This window comes from Eulemur rufifrons, chromosome 12 (genome assembly GCF_041146395.1).
Source record: "Eulemur rufifrons isolate Redbay chromosome 12, OSU_ERuf_1, whole genome shotgun sequence".
Classification (NCBI taxonomy): domain Eukaryota; kingdom Metazoa; phylum Chordata; class Mammalia; order Primates; family Lemuridae; genus Eulemur; species Eulemur rufifrons.
In genome coordinates, this window is record NC_090994.1 from 8,096,273 (window position 1) to 8,113,855 (window position 17,583).

Consider the following 17,583-nt stretch of genomic DNA (forward strand, 5'->3'; position numbering starts at 1 on the left):
TCATGGCCCAGCTTCTGCCCCATGGGGGCTGCGAGCTACTGTTTTAACCCAACAATCCTCAGTCCCGTCCTCCTCTCTAGACTAACTTTACATCTCCTACTGTTCAATTCTCTTTTTTGCCTTCCCTCTGTCCCAAACCAGCCCTAACTAAGGCTCTATGTCCTGTGACCCTTCATTACAGGGGACTCCTGCTCTCCTTCCCTGCCCACCCAAAACACAGCAAACCCTGCAGGAGGCGGGGACAGGGTCCTTAAAAGGTGAGGGCGAGTGCTTGCAATCTCCAGAGGAGCAGAGGCAAGAGCCCAGTGCTGTCTGAGCCCTGAGACCAAACCCCTCCCACCACCAGCCCCGACATCGAGGGCCAGGACGCCGTGCTGTCCTGAGAGCCAGCCAGCAGCGTCTGGGCATCCTCACTCTGAGAAGGTGGCAAATCCTTTCCTGGAAGGCATTGAAGTTGGTTCTACACCCTAAGCCTTCATCTCATCATCACAGGGGCCTCTGTTTGGTTTTATAAAAATGCAAGCTATACAGGGTCTTTTTCTGGTGCTCATTCTTTGAAGGGATAGAGGACAGAGTGTTTTTGTTGGTGGTGATTTTGTTGTTTCCTTTTCGGTTTGGGTTGTGTTTTTTGCTAATTTTGCCCCACCCCATAAAAAGCAGTGCTACCCAGAGGCAGGGGGAGGGGACGGAGGAGCACGGGATGGCTGAGCACAGACCCTGCCCTTCTCCGCCTACCCCAGCTGTTGCCAGTGGTTCCCATCTCCAAACCTGAGGGATGAAGGAGGGGCGGGGGAGAAGTTTCTCAATGCACCAAGAGGCACTGCTCCCGGCCCCAGAGCGCCAACCTCTGGCCCTGTCGTCAGCCTGCACTGCTGCAGCCATGGGAGGGAGGGACGCTGGCAGGACTCAAGCCTTTCCACTGGTGGCCTCTTGCAGCTGCACCCCAGGATGTAAAGCCCTGAGTCGGGCTCCGAAGGCTTCATTTCTACCCTGACTTCTCCAGTGAGGATTTGAGTAGGCTCCATGTGGAAATGGCCACAAAACATGTGCAATCCCTCAAGACCATTGGTGACAAAGACATGGCCAAGAGAGGCAGGACCCTCGAGCCTCACTTCTGCTCAAGAGGAGCGCAGCTGCCTCCCTGGCCAGAGCAGAGACCCAGACATCCAGCGAAGCCCTCAACGTAGGGAGGCTTTTCCCTTTGACTCCAAGGTGCTGGGACCCAGATAACACGCCAGAGCTTGCAGCTCCTCCCCTGCCCCACCCCCAGCAGTTGTCTCCGTCCTGCTTCGGACCTGGGGACCTCTGCAGGTGGTTCCTGTTCTGATCCCCAGGGCGAGGCTATTCTCTGGCTGGTGAGGACGGCGCTGCCCTTAGGGTCCTGGTCCCGCCGATCCCCTTGTCCCCGTAAGGTGGAGGGGTGATGCAGAAGGACGGAGGGGCTGGGCGGTGGGGACAACAGCAGCAGGGTCAGAGGAAGGTGGCAGCATCTCAGACCACGGCGGAGGAGGAGGATGGAGATGCTGAGGAGGCCGCTGAGGAGGACGGCGAGGAGGGGCTGTTCCAGAACAGCCACCGCCGCTTGGGCTGCCGTTTCAGGTGCAGGTAGTCCTCCTTCTCTCGCTCCTTCCGCGCCCGCTGGTAGTGATCCTCCTCCTTCAGGTACCAGACGGGCGGCCACCGGTGCTTCTCGAAATACTCCTGGTTTTCTGGAGCGGAGCGCAGTGGGGCTCGGTTAGAAGGACAGCAGAGGGACACCGGGAGCCCAGGACCTGCGGGGTGCCCAGAGGGTGCCAGCCCCGCCCCGCCACGCCACGTGGCCCTGCAGCGAGAGCCCCGCCCGGCCCCGCCCCCCACGCCCGCCCCCGTGGCCCATGGTGCCCCGCACACACGAGAAATGCCCAGGGAGCAGAGGCGACAGTAAGCACCGGGAAGGCCCTTCCAGCTGTGTTTTCCCCCAAGACGGAGGGGAGACCTAGAGGGGAGACTAGACGGGGCTTCCTGTGTGCTGGGAAGGAAACAGGCCAAGACGAAGAACGAGGGAGGACAGGTAAGCAGCGCTGGGCCGAAGGTACTCGGCCAAGGAAGGGGATGAGCATGGAAGGTTCCGAGGGGACTCGGGAGGTCCGGCCACGGCAGGACACGGGTCAGGCTGGGGGTCGGGGGGAGGCCGGCCTCATTCTGAAGGGTGTGGGGAGCCACAGAAGGCTTGGAACCAGGGCGGTGAAGCAGTTGGACCTGTGCTTTAGAAAGAAAATGCTAGAAGGGTTGTAACAACGTGAAAGCGAGGAGAGAACCGCGTGGCAGGAGCGGTAGGGTGCTGCAGCCTCGCGGAAGCGGGGAGGAGGGTCACAGCAGGGTGTGGGGAGCCCAGTGAAGACCCCTCGGGGCTGCCAGCGACACCTCTCCCCGGAGCCCGTGCAGTTCCATTGGCTCTAAGACCTGAGGAATTAATTAAGAAGAGACCCAGCCGCGGGAGCCCTCCGAGTACGTCCAGCTGGGTGGTCCGTGCTGTGGACTGCGCCCATGCCTGAGCTGTGAGATCAATTTAGTGGGTCATGAACAGCATTTTAAAAAAAGTATATACTTTTCTACGTGTTTCTGTGTGTGTCCTGAGTCACAGTATAAAATGTATTTCTTACTGTGGTGTCCTGTCCAGAAAAGCCTGAAAACTACCAACTCTAGTCCAACATCCTCTCTGTAGCCCTGAGAAATGGAAGCCTAGATAGAGAGGCAGAGCGAGCGCCCTCCAGGCCAGCGCTTTTCCTGGGGCCCCCTCTGCTGGGCTGGAGGCTCTTCTGCAGGCTACCCCCACCCCCAAGGTCAAAGTGGGGTTAAATCCAAGCTGTGGACCCAAGTGGAATCCCATTCAGCATGAGGGGGAGAGCAGCAGGAGCTGCCAGGGCTGGCCCTAGATGCTCACCTGGGGACATGGCCTTCATGTCTCGGGGGAACTTGCGGCACACGTTGTTGTAGTTGGTGCAGATGTGATGGAGACACCAGTCAGCCAGCTGGTATGCACAGTGGAACTGCGGGCGGAATGGAAGGGTGTCTGTCCTGGGACCCAGAGGCGGAGGTCTGCATGGACACCTGCAGCTGTCCCCTGTCCCCCCAGCTGCTGACATCCACAGCCCTATGTGGTGGCTTCCTATTGCATCTGCCCTCCTCAGATCCTACCCCACGTGGCGTTCTGCCCCTTCCCATCAGGGGCCAAAGCTGTCCATACTGAGGTGGGGACAAGCAGGTGCAGGGAGCTGACTTTCCCAGGTGTGTCTGCAAGCCTTGAATCAGCTATGCTTTAACTCTGCAGACTAATCTTTGGTTGGTTGTATTTCTGGCACTGCGAGGGCCAGCGTGGGCGAGTTTGCTTGTCTGTCTGGGATGAGGGGCTGGGCACTTAATTTCAGATCGAGAGTCCTCATTGCCCCCTACATGACTTCAGGCAGGCAGCAATGTCTAGACCTGAGACAGGAGTTCCCTCCCCAGCTCTATGTTGCCTGAAGTCTCAGCCTTTTCCTCCCTGGGCCAGCTCTCCTCTGGGCATGTCAGGGAGTTCTCTAGCTGCTTCCTGGCGTGGAGGGTGAGATAGGCTCTGCCCAGTCAGGGATCTGCGTCTGACAACAGGTTCTCTTCCTACCCACCACCTCCCAGCCCTCCCCATTTGCCACCAATGGGCAGACAGAGCCTCAAGTTGAAACTGCCATAGATTCCTTCCCCTGCTGTGATACCTGAGCCAGTTCCAGGAACACAAGGACGTCCCCATCGATGTCCACCATCATCTGGGTTGCTTCCATCAGCCCGGTCACTGTGTACTGCTCTGTGACACACACAGCCAGCAATCAGCTGAAGAATCACATGAACGGACCTGCACTCACACCCCAGCAGGGGCTCACTGCAGGGCAAAGAAATCAGGGCCAGAGGCAAGTCCCGACAGGCTGGGGAAAGGCCACGGCTGATTTAAATCTGTTCCCACCGGAGGGAGACCAGGAGGAGAGCAAGACTTTCTCAGAGGGGCGTGGGTGGGAAGTGAAGGAGGACATTAGAATCATCTAAGATTTTCCAAACTACATGTGTCCCATCACAAAGTCTGATATACGCAGGATGGAAGTCCCCAATCGAGTCAGCCACTGATACAGACGGGAGAGGGTAATTAAGCCTCACATTTTTTTGAAAAGAAAAAAGGCTAAGAACTGTGAGTTTAACTATGGGTTAAACCTGGTTGTTTGTTTTAATTTAAATTTTGTAACAAATTGTGTACTAACCTTGCATTTTATGTTACAACATTTGTATTGAAGAATACCATTGGTTCTGAATTTCAATTAGAGACATCAGTATAAACTCATGAGGTGTTTTATCTTTAAAAAGATAAGTATGTTTCCCAGCTCTGTCCACAGAAGAGACCTAGAAACGATAATCATTCCAGTGGCAATGAGCATTCCTACTGCACAGAAATACCATTTCCATTTCAAGCTATGAGAAACCAGGACTTCTTGGAAGAATAGGTGATTCCAGGTCTGGGGCATGAAAAATACAAGAGGAATCTAGAACATCTCATCATCCCAGAGAGCAAGGAAGCCCAAAGACTCTGGAGCAACTCACAGAGACTCCTGCTGCCTAAGAGTACAGTATTTAAGCTTCAGTAAGGATAATTGCAATTAGTTGAAACCAGTCAAGTGTGTTCAATTCTAAGAGTTCATAATACTACTTAAAAAAATCCAACCTAATGGGTCACCTTCAAAGGATGATAGGAAAAAAATTTATCTTGAAAACTGGTTAAAAAAAAAAAAGGAACGAATCAAGCATTCATCTGCCTGCCTTTCCTACGTGAACTATGCCACTGGGTAGCCTAACAGTAGATGCAGGGAAGGTTCTCTCTTTTTGGAAGTATTCCAATAGATAAACAAATAAGGAATGAACAAATTGGAATATTATCATTTCATAATACCTAATAAATTGATGGATCCAGGCAGTGCCACTCAGTGGTTGCTAATATCACAAAAGAAAGAAAAATAGACAATCTATGCCTTTTGATGAAGAAGGGAAACAACCTATGAAGTTGTCTTGCCAAAAGAAAACTGAATGTGCACCAGATCTAGCTTCTAGATCCAACTACCGGTTTACAGGAAATAGGGCAGACAGACGGATACATTGAATGACACTATAGAAATGAAATCAGCAAATATCTAGATCATGGAAAACTCTACAGGAACAAAAGATCAGTGTTTGGCTTTTTATCAACAAATGAAGTGCAAGAGAAAAAATTGGTTTTAATGGACAAGAAAAAGAAACTTAAGTTTAAGAAACTTAAAAGATATATAAAAAATAAAACCATGCTGTAGTGTTTAAGGATGTACAGTTGGATGATAAAACGATTAAGTTTTATAGTAAGAGTAATGAAGTAGATCCATTAAAAGTACCATTAAAAAGGACTACTGGGCAGAGCGGTTCCTCTTCGGGAGCAGGGACAGGTGGATGACTTCTAGTGGCTGGCAAGGTTCCAGCTCCTGACATGAGTCATGATTAGAAAGGCATTTTGCTTTATAATAACTCATTAAACTGAACATATGTTTCATGCACTTTTATGTATCTGTGTTATAGTTAACATTAAAGTTTTAAGTTTGAATAGCTTCATAGGAAGCATATCTCACAAAACGTAAGGCATCACCAATTATACAAAACTTGGCATCTTCCACTGATCCGTATCAAAGTAGATATATACATTTTTATATATGTTTTCTGGTGTGCATGGACCACTTCATGGGAAATATTATCCAACGTAATTTTGTATAAGCCTTTCCATGAGCAGTGCAGTTTAACATTTTTAATGACTACCGTGTACAAATTACCTACATGTGCTTAACCAGTGGTACTTCTTTGAGTTGCTTGCAATTGCCTTCCATGATGAAATGAACTTATAGAAATACCTTTACATATTTTTTCCCCTTTGGGTCACTTCTTTGGAGATAATCTTTTAAAAGTGGAATTATTCCATCTAAGAATTTGAAGTTTTATGTGCTCTGGGAAGACCCCACCATTTTCCACAGACAGCAAAGGATGACGTACTGTGATAGCTGTCATCTCCAGAACCCTCTCGTTCTCCCTGCCCAAAGTCCCTTTGCCCCCAGCTGGGGCCTGGAATCCCTGTGCAGGCTCAGCTCTTAATATTCCAGTTCTGATCAACAATTTCCACCTTGTTCCTGTGACCAAGCTCCCCCACTTATAATTCATTTGTCTTCATGAGATTGCTGTTTTCCCTCATATCTGAGCCCCAGCCTTGATCGTCCACCCAGGGCCCCAGCAGCTCTGATACTGGGTCCTTCTCTGAACCTCAACTCAATATCTGAGGATCTGCTCTCTGCCCCTCTGAGCTGCCCAAGAATATTAACCTGGACATCAACACCTGCACGGGTACCAGTGCCAACACCACACAAACACCAACTCCAGCATGAACAGGAGCCAACTGCCCACTGGGGTCTCTGGCCCCAGACTCCCCTGACCCCAGCAGCACTATTTCTCTCCCCCAGGCCCTTGGACGGCTGCCCTGGTTCTTGCCCGCCCCAGAGAGCCTCTGAGATTGGGGAATTACGAGTGGGAGGTTAATATTTGCTTTCTGTTTTTTAGAAGAAGGCAGAGGAGAAATCACAAGTAGAAAAAGACAATCCCCCACTGCTAAATTTGGCTTTAAAAAAATAATAAAAAATAAAAATAATTTTTTTTTTTAAAGTAGAAGAAGAGAAGGAGAAGGGAAAAAAAAGGAAAGAGGCAGAGGAGAGAGAAATGTGGAATTGTGTTCTATTCTTTCTTGACTTCTTAAGCTTGCCCGAGTAAAGGCACACTAAGAGCACACAGCGCTATTGTCTGCTGGAGACCACGTTGTTGGGCCTTTGGAGAGAGCCTTTCGGGGGACCCCATCGGACGCCTCTCACACACATTTCTTCACATCTACATCCTCATCCAGAACTCAGTACGTGTTGACAGATTTCGCTTGATGTGAGCTTATTCCCTTGGTGCTACAGCCTGTCCCCCAGGAGCGGGGAGATGCGAGAACACATAATCACTCCTCGGGGAGTCCCTGACTCCTTCCCCAGGGAGGTCCCCGAGCGCCGTGGCTGGTTACCTGTGAGGGCGACCAGGTGCGGCAGGCAGAGGCGGTTTGCCAGGATGATGAGCTTCATGTCGTCCAGGTCAGGACTGGAGGTGAACATGCCAGTGTAGAGGTATTCCAGCACCGCCCTCATGCAGCTCTTGCTTGTGTAAGGAAACACCACCTGGGGGTGGGAAGGAGTGAGCAATGAAGTCCAGCTGCAGAAAAGAGGAACTCGGCCCTAAGAAACCGAAAAGGCCCTGGCCCACACGGCTGGTCTCCCCAAGGCCGCAGCCCTCCCTGTGCTGTGCCCGTGTCTGCTGGGAAGACGCCAAGGCCTGGCCCCCAGAGCCACAACCTGCACTCAGCCCCAGACTGCCAGCAGCACCAGGGAATAGCTCTAAGAACTTTTAAAGGGACCTGGATACTCACTGGCATCCTTTGGAAGCCTCTCTGGCTTAGAGGATGCTAGAAGGAGTCCTTTTGGTCCCCAACCTACACCCCAGGCCCTCCTGTCGCTGCGGGGAGCAACAGAAGTGGGATCCAGGAGGAGCCAAGCGAACACCAGCTGGCCTCTCTCTGGCTGCTCAAGCCACTGCTTTGGGCCTCCGGGATCTGTTCAGAGCAGCACTACCACAAAAACTGCTTTCTCATCGGGCGGGAGGCTCTCCAGGCTGCACTGGGAATCAGCTAGCGCTTTAGAGCTGGCATCTCTGGTACCGAGAAGTGCTCGGTGCTGGTAGGCCCCTGGGGCTTCCGAGAGTTCCTGATCTCACACTTTGTGTATCCAAATCCTGCTCCCACTTCAGAGACCAGCTCAAATCCCAGCCCTTCCACTTAGCCTTCCAGAACTACTTCCTTTCCAGAAGCCTTAAGAAAGTCACTCTACATCGCAGGGCATGATGCAGCGTTATTCCTGGTTGGGTTTTGCATTCAGTTGTTTGGTGAGCACTTACTAAGAGACGGGCACGGAGGGGAATACTTGGCAGAAGTCAAAGACCTAGTAGTCCCTGCACTCAGAAGCAATGACAGAACAGTCAGGAAAACCGCACGTGGACACTCAGCACTTTAAGCATCTGCACAAAGTAGTGCCTCGGTAACTGCAAGGCTGGGCGGTGGGGAAATAAGGTACCAGGCATTCGGAGAAGATGGAGAACAGTGAGGGCCATTGCCTGGGCTACTGTGCTTGGCTGGGGGAATGGGAAAGAGAGAACAAACTTAAGAGAATATTCCCAAGGACACTTCGATACGCCCCTTCTGGGCCCAAGTTTCCAGTATGGGTGCCTGAGAAAGTGGTGGTTTCAGTGAGAGACCAGGCGAGTGGGAGGAGGGCTGATTAGAGGGAGAGGTGACTGTATTAACCATACCTTTTTATTTTCTGTATTTTGATGCTTTGACATCTAGAGGTTTGCTGGCCCTAGAGGGACTGCCTCTGCCAGGGCTAGCCAGTTCCTAGGGACAGTAAAGGAGTTGCCTGCAAGCATGCCTTTCCTATGCAACCCGCTGTCAGCACCTCGCTGTCCAGCTCTCACACTCCAGGCCAATATCCCCCTGCCTTCATCCTCCCAGGGCCCGCTGAAATTATCCACACCAGCCAATCCTAAGCCTGCTCACCCTGCCTCTCCCATTCCTTCCCACAGAAACCCTCTGCCTCCTGACCGGCCCTGGTGCTTCTCCGTGAGGCCCCTCGTGGTGGCGTGCGTGGCCCTCTGTTCCTGGGATCTGTGAGTAACAAACCGTCTTCTCAATGGTAGTTGTGTCCTGACCTGGTGGCCTCACCATATCTCAATAGTGGAGCCTACCTTTTAAAACAGTGACAGATTCAGCCTGGGACACACTGAAATTTCTCTAGTTGTTTCAAATTAGGGAGACAGCAAGGTATAGTGAAAAGAGCTAAGGAATCTAAGTCCTGAGTTCAAGTCCTAACCTCTTCTTTCTTCTTACACAAGTTTGTACAAGTCACTTAACTTCTCAGGGCCTCCCTTCCCTAGGCGTACCATGCGAGTGCTACACTGGGTGTCGCGGTCACGTGTGAATTCAATGGGATAATGTATTGAAAGTGATTCTAAACTCTCAAGTTAAGATCTTACTACAATTCCTTCTCCTGACATACTGTAAAAGCGCTAGGAACCGTCTATTCATAAACGTCTCTTGGGCCCAGCACAAAGTCAGTGCTGAAGAAAGTACCATTCAATGGTGGGTGCCTCAGATGCAAAGGGTGTACGTGTCTCTCTCCTCCCCGCCCCCTTTCCATCCTCATCCTCACCTCCCGGGTGGAACTCTCCACAAACGGCCCCCCAAACATGGCAGCCATCCAGTCACAGCTGGAAATCAGCAGGGGCTTGTGGGCGCTGATGGCACCATCATCCAGGATGAAGGTCACATCTGTCCGGGAGGAGAAGAGGCATCACAGGAGGATGTGGTGAAGGGACACGGGCTAACCAGCCCCAAGGGGAGCCAGGGAGCCCAGACAGCCCCGCTTCCTTCTGGCGCTACAACAGGCCAAGCACTGAGCAGGCGGCTCTCAGCCCGGGGGGACCAAGGCTTCAGGAGCAGGGAAGCCGTATTCCAGGACGTCAGGGCTGAGAGGGACTGGGAATGCTAAAGGGACCCACCCAGACTTCTCAGAAAGCTGCTCTGAGCATGGTCCATACCTGAGAACGTGCCTTTGGCCAAGCACTCCTTAACCCGGTTGGTCCTGCGGACGTGGAAGGCCTTGGTGATCTCCTGGTTCATGAAGGCCTCGTTGTTGAGAATGTTGGCCACCATCATGCGCAGATCGAAGACCTCCAGCAGCTCGGCGATGTGGGCGATGTGCATGAGGTCCCGCTCGTTCTCGTCCAGCTCCCCCGTGTACAGGTACTTGAGAACAGCCCGGAAGGGCCCCGGCTGGATGGAGTTGTCCATCTTTACCACCACCATCAGCCGGGATTTGTAGGTCAGGGGGTCTTCTGCCATCTCTTCCTGAATGCTCACAAAAGCTCGGCTCCAGGAAGACAGCACACGACCCCTGCCTGGCAGGTACCCTGTTCCGTTGCCCCGTAAGATCCCATCGCTGGTTGAGGCACGGAGGCCAGCGGGACCAGAGCCCCCCACCTCGTCCACGCTCTCGCACACGTCAAAGCTGGCTGCCCGAAGCAGGAAGTCCCGCCCGTGGTGGTGGTGGTGATGGTGGTTGTGTTGCTCGGGGTGGCCCTGGTGGTCCTCTGGGCGGATGCCCCCTGGCCCCGAGGGGCCCCCCAGCTCCCCCTCACTCAGGTCCATGAGGAACAGGTCGTAGAACTTGGAGGAGGAGGTGGAGAGGTAGATCTTGTGGGCAAAGATGCGCACCCGCTCCTGCAGCACCAAGATGACGTCCGCGCAGAGCGGGTCCTCCAGGAGGTGGGCGGGGCGCTCCTCGCTGCTGGAGGGGGGGTCGGGCACCACGATGATGGGGGGCGGTGGCTTAGGGGGCAGAAAGGGCGCCTGCAGCAGAGGCCGCTGCACGTTGCGGAGGTGGGACTTCCAGAACTGCAGGTGGCGGCGGGAGATGAGTGCGGCCCGGATGGCGTTGTCAAAGACGTCCTTGATGCCAAACTGGGCCACCACGCTGGTCTCATAGTAGGGAATGCCCAGCTCCTTAGCCACCTCTCGACCCTTCTCTGGGGGAAGGATCTCGTTGGGCTTGATGGGCCTGGGGGGTTCAAGAAGGGAAACCAAGCTTGCGTTGGTGGCGGAGGGAGCGCGCCATTCTGCTGCTGGCTGGAGGGACTCGGCTAGGGATCTGCATCCTCGGCCCCACCCCTGCCCTGCTCTTTCTGCTCTGTCTGGTCAAATCGTGCCAAGCTCCTTCAAGATCCACCTCCAACCCCCTCTTCTTCCAGGAAGGCTTGTCTTTGTATGCCAAGCCCCAAGTGACTTCCCAGTTCAAAGCAGTGACAGCACTAACTACCTCTCTGGCAATGACCATGTAATGTTTCACATTGGTATTTAACCTGCTCACATATTTAGTTCATCTCTTGGCAAAATTACAAGACCTTTTTGTGCAAACACCATTTCCTCCTCCCTGTCTTTCCTCATGATGCTTAGCACAGTACTGCCCGCATAGTAAGTGTGCAGCAGATACGTGAATGAAGGAATGAATGAATGAGCATTCTGTTGGCTCTGGACGTGAGCTTGCTCCAGATGGGGGGAGCCCCTCCCTCGGCACCAGCACCCCCTACCTAGCCAAGGGCCGCCTGGCCCTATTGACGGCCTCCAGGTCAGCGTAGCGCAGGTCCAGCTGGCAGCCCACCAGGATGACAGGTGCTCGGGGGCAGAAGTGCTTGATTTCTGGGTACCACATGGTCTTGACATGGTGGAGGGAATTGGGGTTGGCAATGGAGAAGCACAGAACCACCACATCGGATCTGGGGGTGGAGAGGAAGGTTAAGGGCAGAGAAGGCTAGCAGTACCTCACCTCCCTGGAACAAGGGACAGCAGGCATGCACACCCCCAGCCTCCACTACAGCCCCACACCTGGCTTGGGTATCTCCTCATGTGCTCTTACACAAAACGTCTAATAATATTACCTCCAATTTATGTAGCATTTTAGAGCTCAAAGGCTCCTTTTGGCCTCACAGCTAACTTGTGAGTTAGAAATTACCATTTTTACCATCTCACAGCTGAGAAAAATCACAGAGCTACTAGGCGGCAGAGCTGGGACTCGAACCAGGCCTCTTGGCATGGAGCCCTGGCTCCTTTCACCGCCCCAGACTGCCCCAGCCCCCCACAAGTGTCGGCCAGAGCTGTTTTCTCCACTCCTTCCTCCCCGTTGAAATTTCACAAGGTTGCTCAGTTCTTAGGAAGGCAGGGAAAACCCACCCACGTGGTTCCCTGCAGGTAGACCTTCCCTACCTCCCATAAGCAAAGCGACGATCTTTATGGTGGTCCCCAAAGGTGTCCCAGAGGCGCAGGGAGACACTGACATCATCTACCACGTCTCGGGAGCGTTCCAGCACCTGGAGAATGAAGGGCAACAGTTCCTGGGGCCCCTGCGTGGCAGCCCACTGCATGCCTCACACAACATCTCATCCACGGGAAATCTCTGTAGCATCAGCAAGGGCTGCCTCCAAGCTGACCGGAAGTGGAAGAGACCCTAAGAGAGCAGACGGTTACGGGGTGCAAGGGACCTCTTCCGGAGCCTACCCTTGTTCCCAGCTTTCCCTGCAAATTGGATGTTTACGAGCCTCCCGTCTTTTAGTGTTAGCTGCCAGCTTCCTTCCCCGCTCTGCTCTCATCTCTCCCAAGCCGCAGCCCTATGCACCCACTGCTCCCTCTTACTTGGGGCTGGGATTGCACAAGCTGTAGTACCCAAGACACAGCTGGGGTCCCAGGCACCAGCTCAGCCAGTGAAAACAAAAAAAATGGTCAGAGGTGCCTTCCCCAGGGTGGGCTGGCCTCGGACCTCTCTCCAGGGGCTCCTTCCTCTTCAGCTGTCCCCACCCCACCCCAGGGGCCGCTGGAGACCCCAAGCTGTGGCTTGGGAAGAAGCCCCCAAATCCAGACACACAGCTGGACCCCCAGCCTTACCTCCTGGCACACGCGGTACTGGTCGATGGCCCACACCGTGGGCACATGGGTAGCCAGCAGCTGGTACTGGGTGAGGGTGGCATTGCAGGCACGGGCACAGATGAGCCTGGTCTTGCCCACGGCGTTGTCCCCCACCACAACGCACTTGATGGTCTCTACGTTTGGCCTTTCATAATCCATGTCAGAATCCATTAAATGGGACCTGCGGGAGAGGAGGGAAGCGCTCAGGACGACCTGGCATGCCAGCTCCCTGCGGGCCAGGGCCAGCACCCGCTTCAAACGCCAGAGCAGACAGGAGAAGCAGGGAGTGGGCAACGTTCTGGCCGAGAGCTCCGCAAGGGCCGGAGGAGTCAGGAGCCCAGTCAGGCTGAGAAGAGCAGTGCCACCAGATGGGCCATCCAACTGGGCGTGTGGATGGAGGAGACCTTCGAGAGATCCCAGGCAGAGCCCACCCAGGACCTGCCCTGTCCCCAGCCTCCAGAGAGAGAAGAGTCTGCCTGGGCAGCTCACTCATCATCACTCTACTCCTCCCTCCCCAGCAGGGCAGTGGCAGCAGAACAACAAACAGCTGAGAGAAGCAGAGTCGGCCAGGTCCCCACCCCTTCCCAGCAGGCCTGAGGGCAGGGCCACTTTAAAATTTAATAGACCTGTCAGGGCCAGGCGGCAGCTCTTCTGGCCCCCACCCTTTCCCCTGGCCCTCTTCAGTGGTGTATTTCCAAGCCCCAGCCCGCCTGAGTCTATCCTTCAACCCCAGACCCCTTTATACAGACCTCAGAGTTTTTCCTCCCAGCCTCTCTGGGACAGGGACGCTTCTGGGTGCACCTGACAGCCCATGGGCCTCCCCGCCTCTACTCTGTCTCGCTCAGCCGCAGGCCCAGCTTTGAGGGTGGGGGTAACCACGGGCCTGCAACAGTGCTGTCCTCCCAGCATCCTGCAGCCAGCCTCACGGAGAGCGAGATCCACCGTCTTCTGCCCTTCCCATTCCTAGGGAGGATTCTCAGGCTAGAAGACCCCAGACAGCTGGCACTCCTGGGAGATGCTCGCTACACTGGCTACACGGGTGATAGGTTGCTGCAGTAAACAAAGGGTCAGAAACCTGGGTCTGAATTTCTGTGCAAATGCTTGCCTCAGTTGCCCTCAGTGTTGGGCAGAGAGAAGTAGCAAACCCACCCACAGAGAGGGATGGCTCGAATGAACAAACAGAAGGCCCTTCTGTAGTTAAAATGTCATGTCAGTGTTTAAAAAGCTGTCACCAGGAGGCCCTGGGCTCGAGGGGGCTTTCACCAGCAGCCTCCAGTTGGCATCCGCCCTCCTGGAAGGGTAGAGAAATGGGCAGGGAGTAGGGGCACATGTTATTAGGAAGCTTGGTTTCTCCAGGATCATCAGCCTGCCCTGCTCACATTCCCTGTGTGTATGCAAAGTTGTCCGAGGGTTCGAGCAAACTAGAGCCATCCTTCCTGGGCCGAGGAAGGCTGAGCTCAGAGGAGTCCTGGAGGCTGCCCAGGCAACCTGGCTGCTGAGCCATCCAGCCCGAGAGTCATGCCACCAGCAGCAACAGAGAGGCTCCATTCCTGCCGCGCTGTAACTGGATGCCAGCATGCAGGAATGCAGAACCGAAATATCCAAGTAACGATGGCAACTGGGATTTGCGCAAGTGGATGCATCTCAGCAAGCTAAGCAAAAAGTGCAGCAAGGACTTTTCAATGAGACAACCTTCTCCACCTCCTTGGAATTTTACAGGATCTGGACCCTTCAACAAGGGGTCTCCACGCAGTTCCCTCCCTGGTCTCCAGGGCAACTGTCTGCATCATTCCTTCTCTCTCCCCGCCCTTCCCCAGCCAGCAGGGAACTGTTATTCTAACCACCAGCTTCCTCCTCCCTCTTTTCTCTCGTGAGCTGAGGACTGGGTACCCCACTTTGACAGATCCTGGTCTCCAGCTGCGGGATGTGTTGGCCCTGGGAGGAGTCATCTGTGTTGTGGTTTCTGTTTTATTGACTGAATAACAAAACAGATAGAATCCCAAATACAAAACATGGGCAGCTGCAGGATAAAGATCAAACCCCACTAGCCAAGAGAACGTCTTTGTCAAGTTTCAATTCTAGCAGGATGTGGCTCTGTAGGTGCAAGCGTGGAATGAGGCATGGTCAAGGGGTGTCAGCTCTGAAATCCAGGAGCATCTCCATAGTGAGGATAATGCCTGGATACCAGCAGAGCAGCGCTGGTCCAGGTTCAGCTACTTTAGGGTTAAAACAGTCATGCACACCTTGTGTTACGTCACCTCTAGGGTTAAGTATGGGACAGCCAACCAACAAGTAGCAGAGCAACAGACTGTGTGGTGAGTTTAGACACCAGACCTGCTGGATTGCTGCCCAAGCTGAACACCCCTCCCCCTCCAACCCCTGCCCCTTCCACTTCCCCTGCTTGTCCTTCACGTGTCTCATTTTTATCATTCTCACCCTTCCACCCTGTCCCCATTGCCTGACTGGCAACCTTCATTGTCCTATCTAGGAAGGGGCAAATTGCTTCACTTTTCTGTGCATCAGTCTCCCCCTCTGGAAAATGGGTATGAAGGCGTTGGAAGAAAGTCTCCTGAATCTTGGTTAATCTGTGCCAAGGCAGCCTGGGCTAAAAGGAGGTATTTGTCTTCTTATGTAATGTGATGTTATATAATGCCAGATTGCATATCTATATGTGTAATTATATCTCTCTTTAAGATACAGACTGGCCCAATTAAGCCAGCAGAACTTTTAGTCTAATGAGGCTGTCTTAAATGAGGATCTTGTCCTGGAGAGAGCGGGCCAACAGTAATACAATTTTTGCCCTAGAATATTGCTATTTTACTGTATCACTGCTGATGTATGATGATACAACCCACTCAGTGAGCTTCTCAACTTCCCCTCTCCCTCTGGCACTCTCTCCTTCAATGACTCTAGACTTTTCTTCACAATTGCCTCATTCCCTTTCCAACTAACCTCCATAAACTACAGCTTCCTTGCCACCCTGCCCTGGGTATCACAATCTCCAATTTGCTCCTCTCCTACAATAACCCCAAAGTCACTGATATGTGTTCCCTGCACCCCTGTCCCACGATCCCTGTCGCCATCTCCCAAAGCAGCCTCCTGCCCACTGCTCTCCCACCTCTGTGTTACAAAGTCCACGCCAAAACCCAAGGTGTGCTCAGATTAGCTACAAACCTCTTGCACACCCGTTCCCACCCCCACACCCCTACACACTCTTTGCAGAGCTCAGAAAATGCCCCCTTTCCCTCCCACAGCTGATAGGAGGCTTGTTCATCTGTGGCTGCCCTAGTCTGGTTGTCAAGGAAACAACAGAATCTCCCTGGGAGCCTGGCTTGTCTCCTAGCAACCAATATCCCACATCCTGCATCTTACAAAATGCGAAAGGGAGGAAAATCCTGAAAATGAAGGTAAAAAGCAAAGACAATAGATAGGAAAGGAGAATCCGGAGGAAAAGAACAAAGAAAGGGTGGACTCAGATTGAAGGAGGCTCCCGCCGGGGTAGCTGACACTGTAATATGCGGGACTGGTCCCCGGAGATCCGACGGAAAGCCAGGCCCAAAGGGCTCCTAACTGATCATATTAACAAAAATGCCAGCCTAAACACAGGATAAGCCTTCTCCACCCCAAAATGTGGAAACATCAGCAAACACCGCTAAGGATTTCCCCAAGTACTTTGCCAGAACTCAAGTGCCCAGACTGCAACAGAGTTGAGTTCAAAGAAACATCCCCAGAACCGCGAGCAAAACACCCGAATTCCTCTGCTTTTTTTTTTTTTTTTAAAGCGGAAACACTTTCACCACTCTGGACCGTTTTTTCCTGATACGCTGCTCTGCACACGCACAAAATAGAAATAAAAAATCAAAGTAGGCAAGGGGAAGAGCCCATCCCTTCGCGGTGCCCCACGGCCGACGCTCGCGGCTAAATGTGTTAATAAAGCCCGTCTGTGCCACCCAGGAAAAAAAAAGGGACGGGGGAGGGGCGCGACACGCCAAGGCATTTAAGTCATCTTCCTTTCCCTAGAAAAACCCGGAAAAGGTTAGTCCCCCACCCCTCGGGAGGCAGCAGCCCGAGCAGGAGTCGAGGGCAGAGCGCAGCCGAGGGGACGCTGGCTGGGGCGCGACAGGGCCTGGGAGGGCGCAGTGGCGCGTGTGCAGAGGACCCGGCCATCCCCGAAATCGGTCGTTTACTTACACCACCACATGTGACGGGGTGATTTCTAGCGTAAGGAGCACATCTCTTCCTGCTGAGCACGCTCATTTTAGTGCAATGTCTGGGGTCCCTCCGCGCCTGCAAGTTGGGGCGACGCCGGCGCCGCCGCGCTACCGCCGGGGCTCCGGGCCTCCGCGCCGGGTCGCGTCGGATCAGAAACTCAGGCAGAGCAGCCCAGGCCTGACGGCGGGCCGGGAGCGGCAGCGCGCGCGACACTGCAGCCGCTGGCTCTTCCGGATCAGCATCGCCCCGCGCCCCGGGCGCCCAATGTCACGGAGACGCGCCGGGGCCAGGCTGCGCGCGGCCGCCCCAACCGGGCGCCTGGGCCGCGGGGCTCGGGCTGCGGAGGCTGCGGGCGGCGCGTGGGGCGAGGGGCGAGGCCGCAGCCGCGACGCGCCCGGCCCGCGGCGAAGGCGCCTGGCGCTGCAGTCCCCGGCGCCGCTCGCGACCTCCTTTTTTCATTCACAAAAAAAGGAAAGGGAAAAAAAAAAAAGAAAGAAAGAAAGGGAGAAAAAAATTGCAGCCAGGACAGCTGCCGTGACGGGCCCCGCCCACCGCGGCCCCCCGTTGGTGGATGGCGGCCGAGGGGCGGGGGAGGAAGCGGATTGGGCGCCCCGGAGGCCCCGCCCCGCAGCGCCGCTCCCGCCCGCCCCTTCTACGCCCCGCCCCTCGACTCAGCTCCGCCCCCTTCGCTCCGCCCCTCTCCGCCCCGGCGGGAG

General features: G+C 54.2%; 1 protein-coding gene across 1 annotated transcript; it reads right to left on the reverse strand.

Annotated features, from left to right (window-relative positions):
* Positions 1-617: 617 nt before the first annotated feature.
* RHOBTB2 (Rho related BTB domain containing 2) lies at positions 618-17,065 on the reverse strand. Its single transcript, XM_069485138.1, has 10 exons — positions 16,847-17,065; positions 12,635-12,836; positions 11,960-12,063; positions 11,287-11,472; positions 9,739-10,757; positions 9,351-9,469; positions 7,118-7,268; positions 3,729-3,817; positions 2,924-3,029; positions 618-1,709 (listed from the first exon to the last, which is right to left on the reverse strand). The coding sequence occupies exons 2-10, from the start codon at positions 12,824-12,826 to the stop codon at positions 1,492-1,494; spliced, it is 2,184 nt and encodes a 727-aa protein (XP_069341239.1). The 5' UTR covers positions 12,827-12,836; positions 16,847-17,065; the 3' UTR covers positions 618-1,491.
* Between the last annotated feature and the right edge of the window lie 518 nt (positions 17,066-17,583).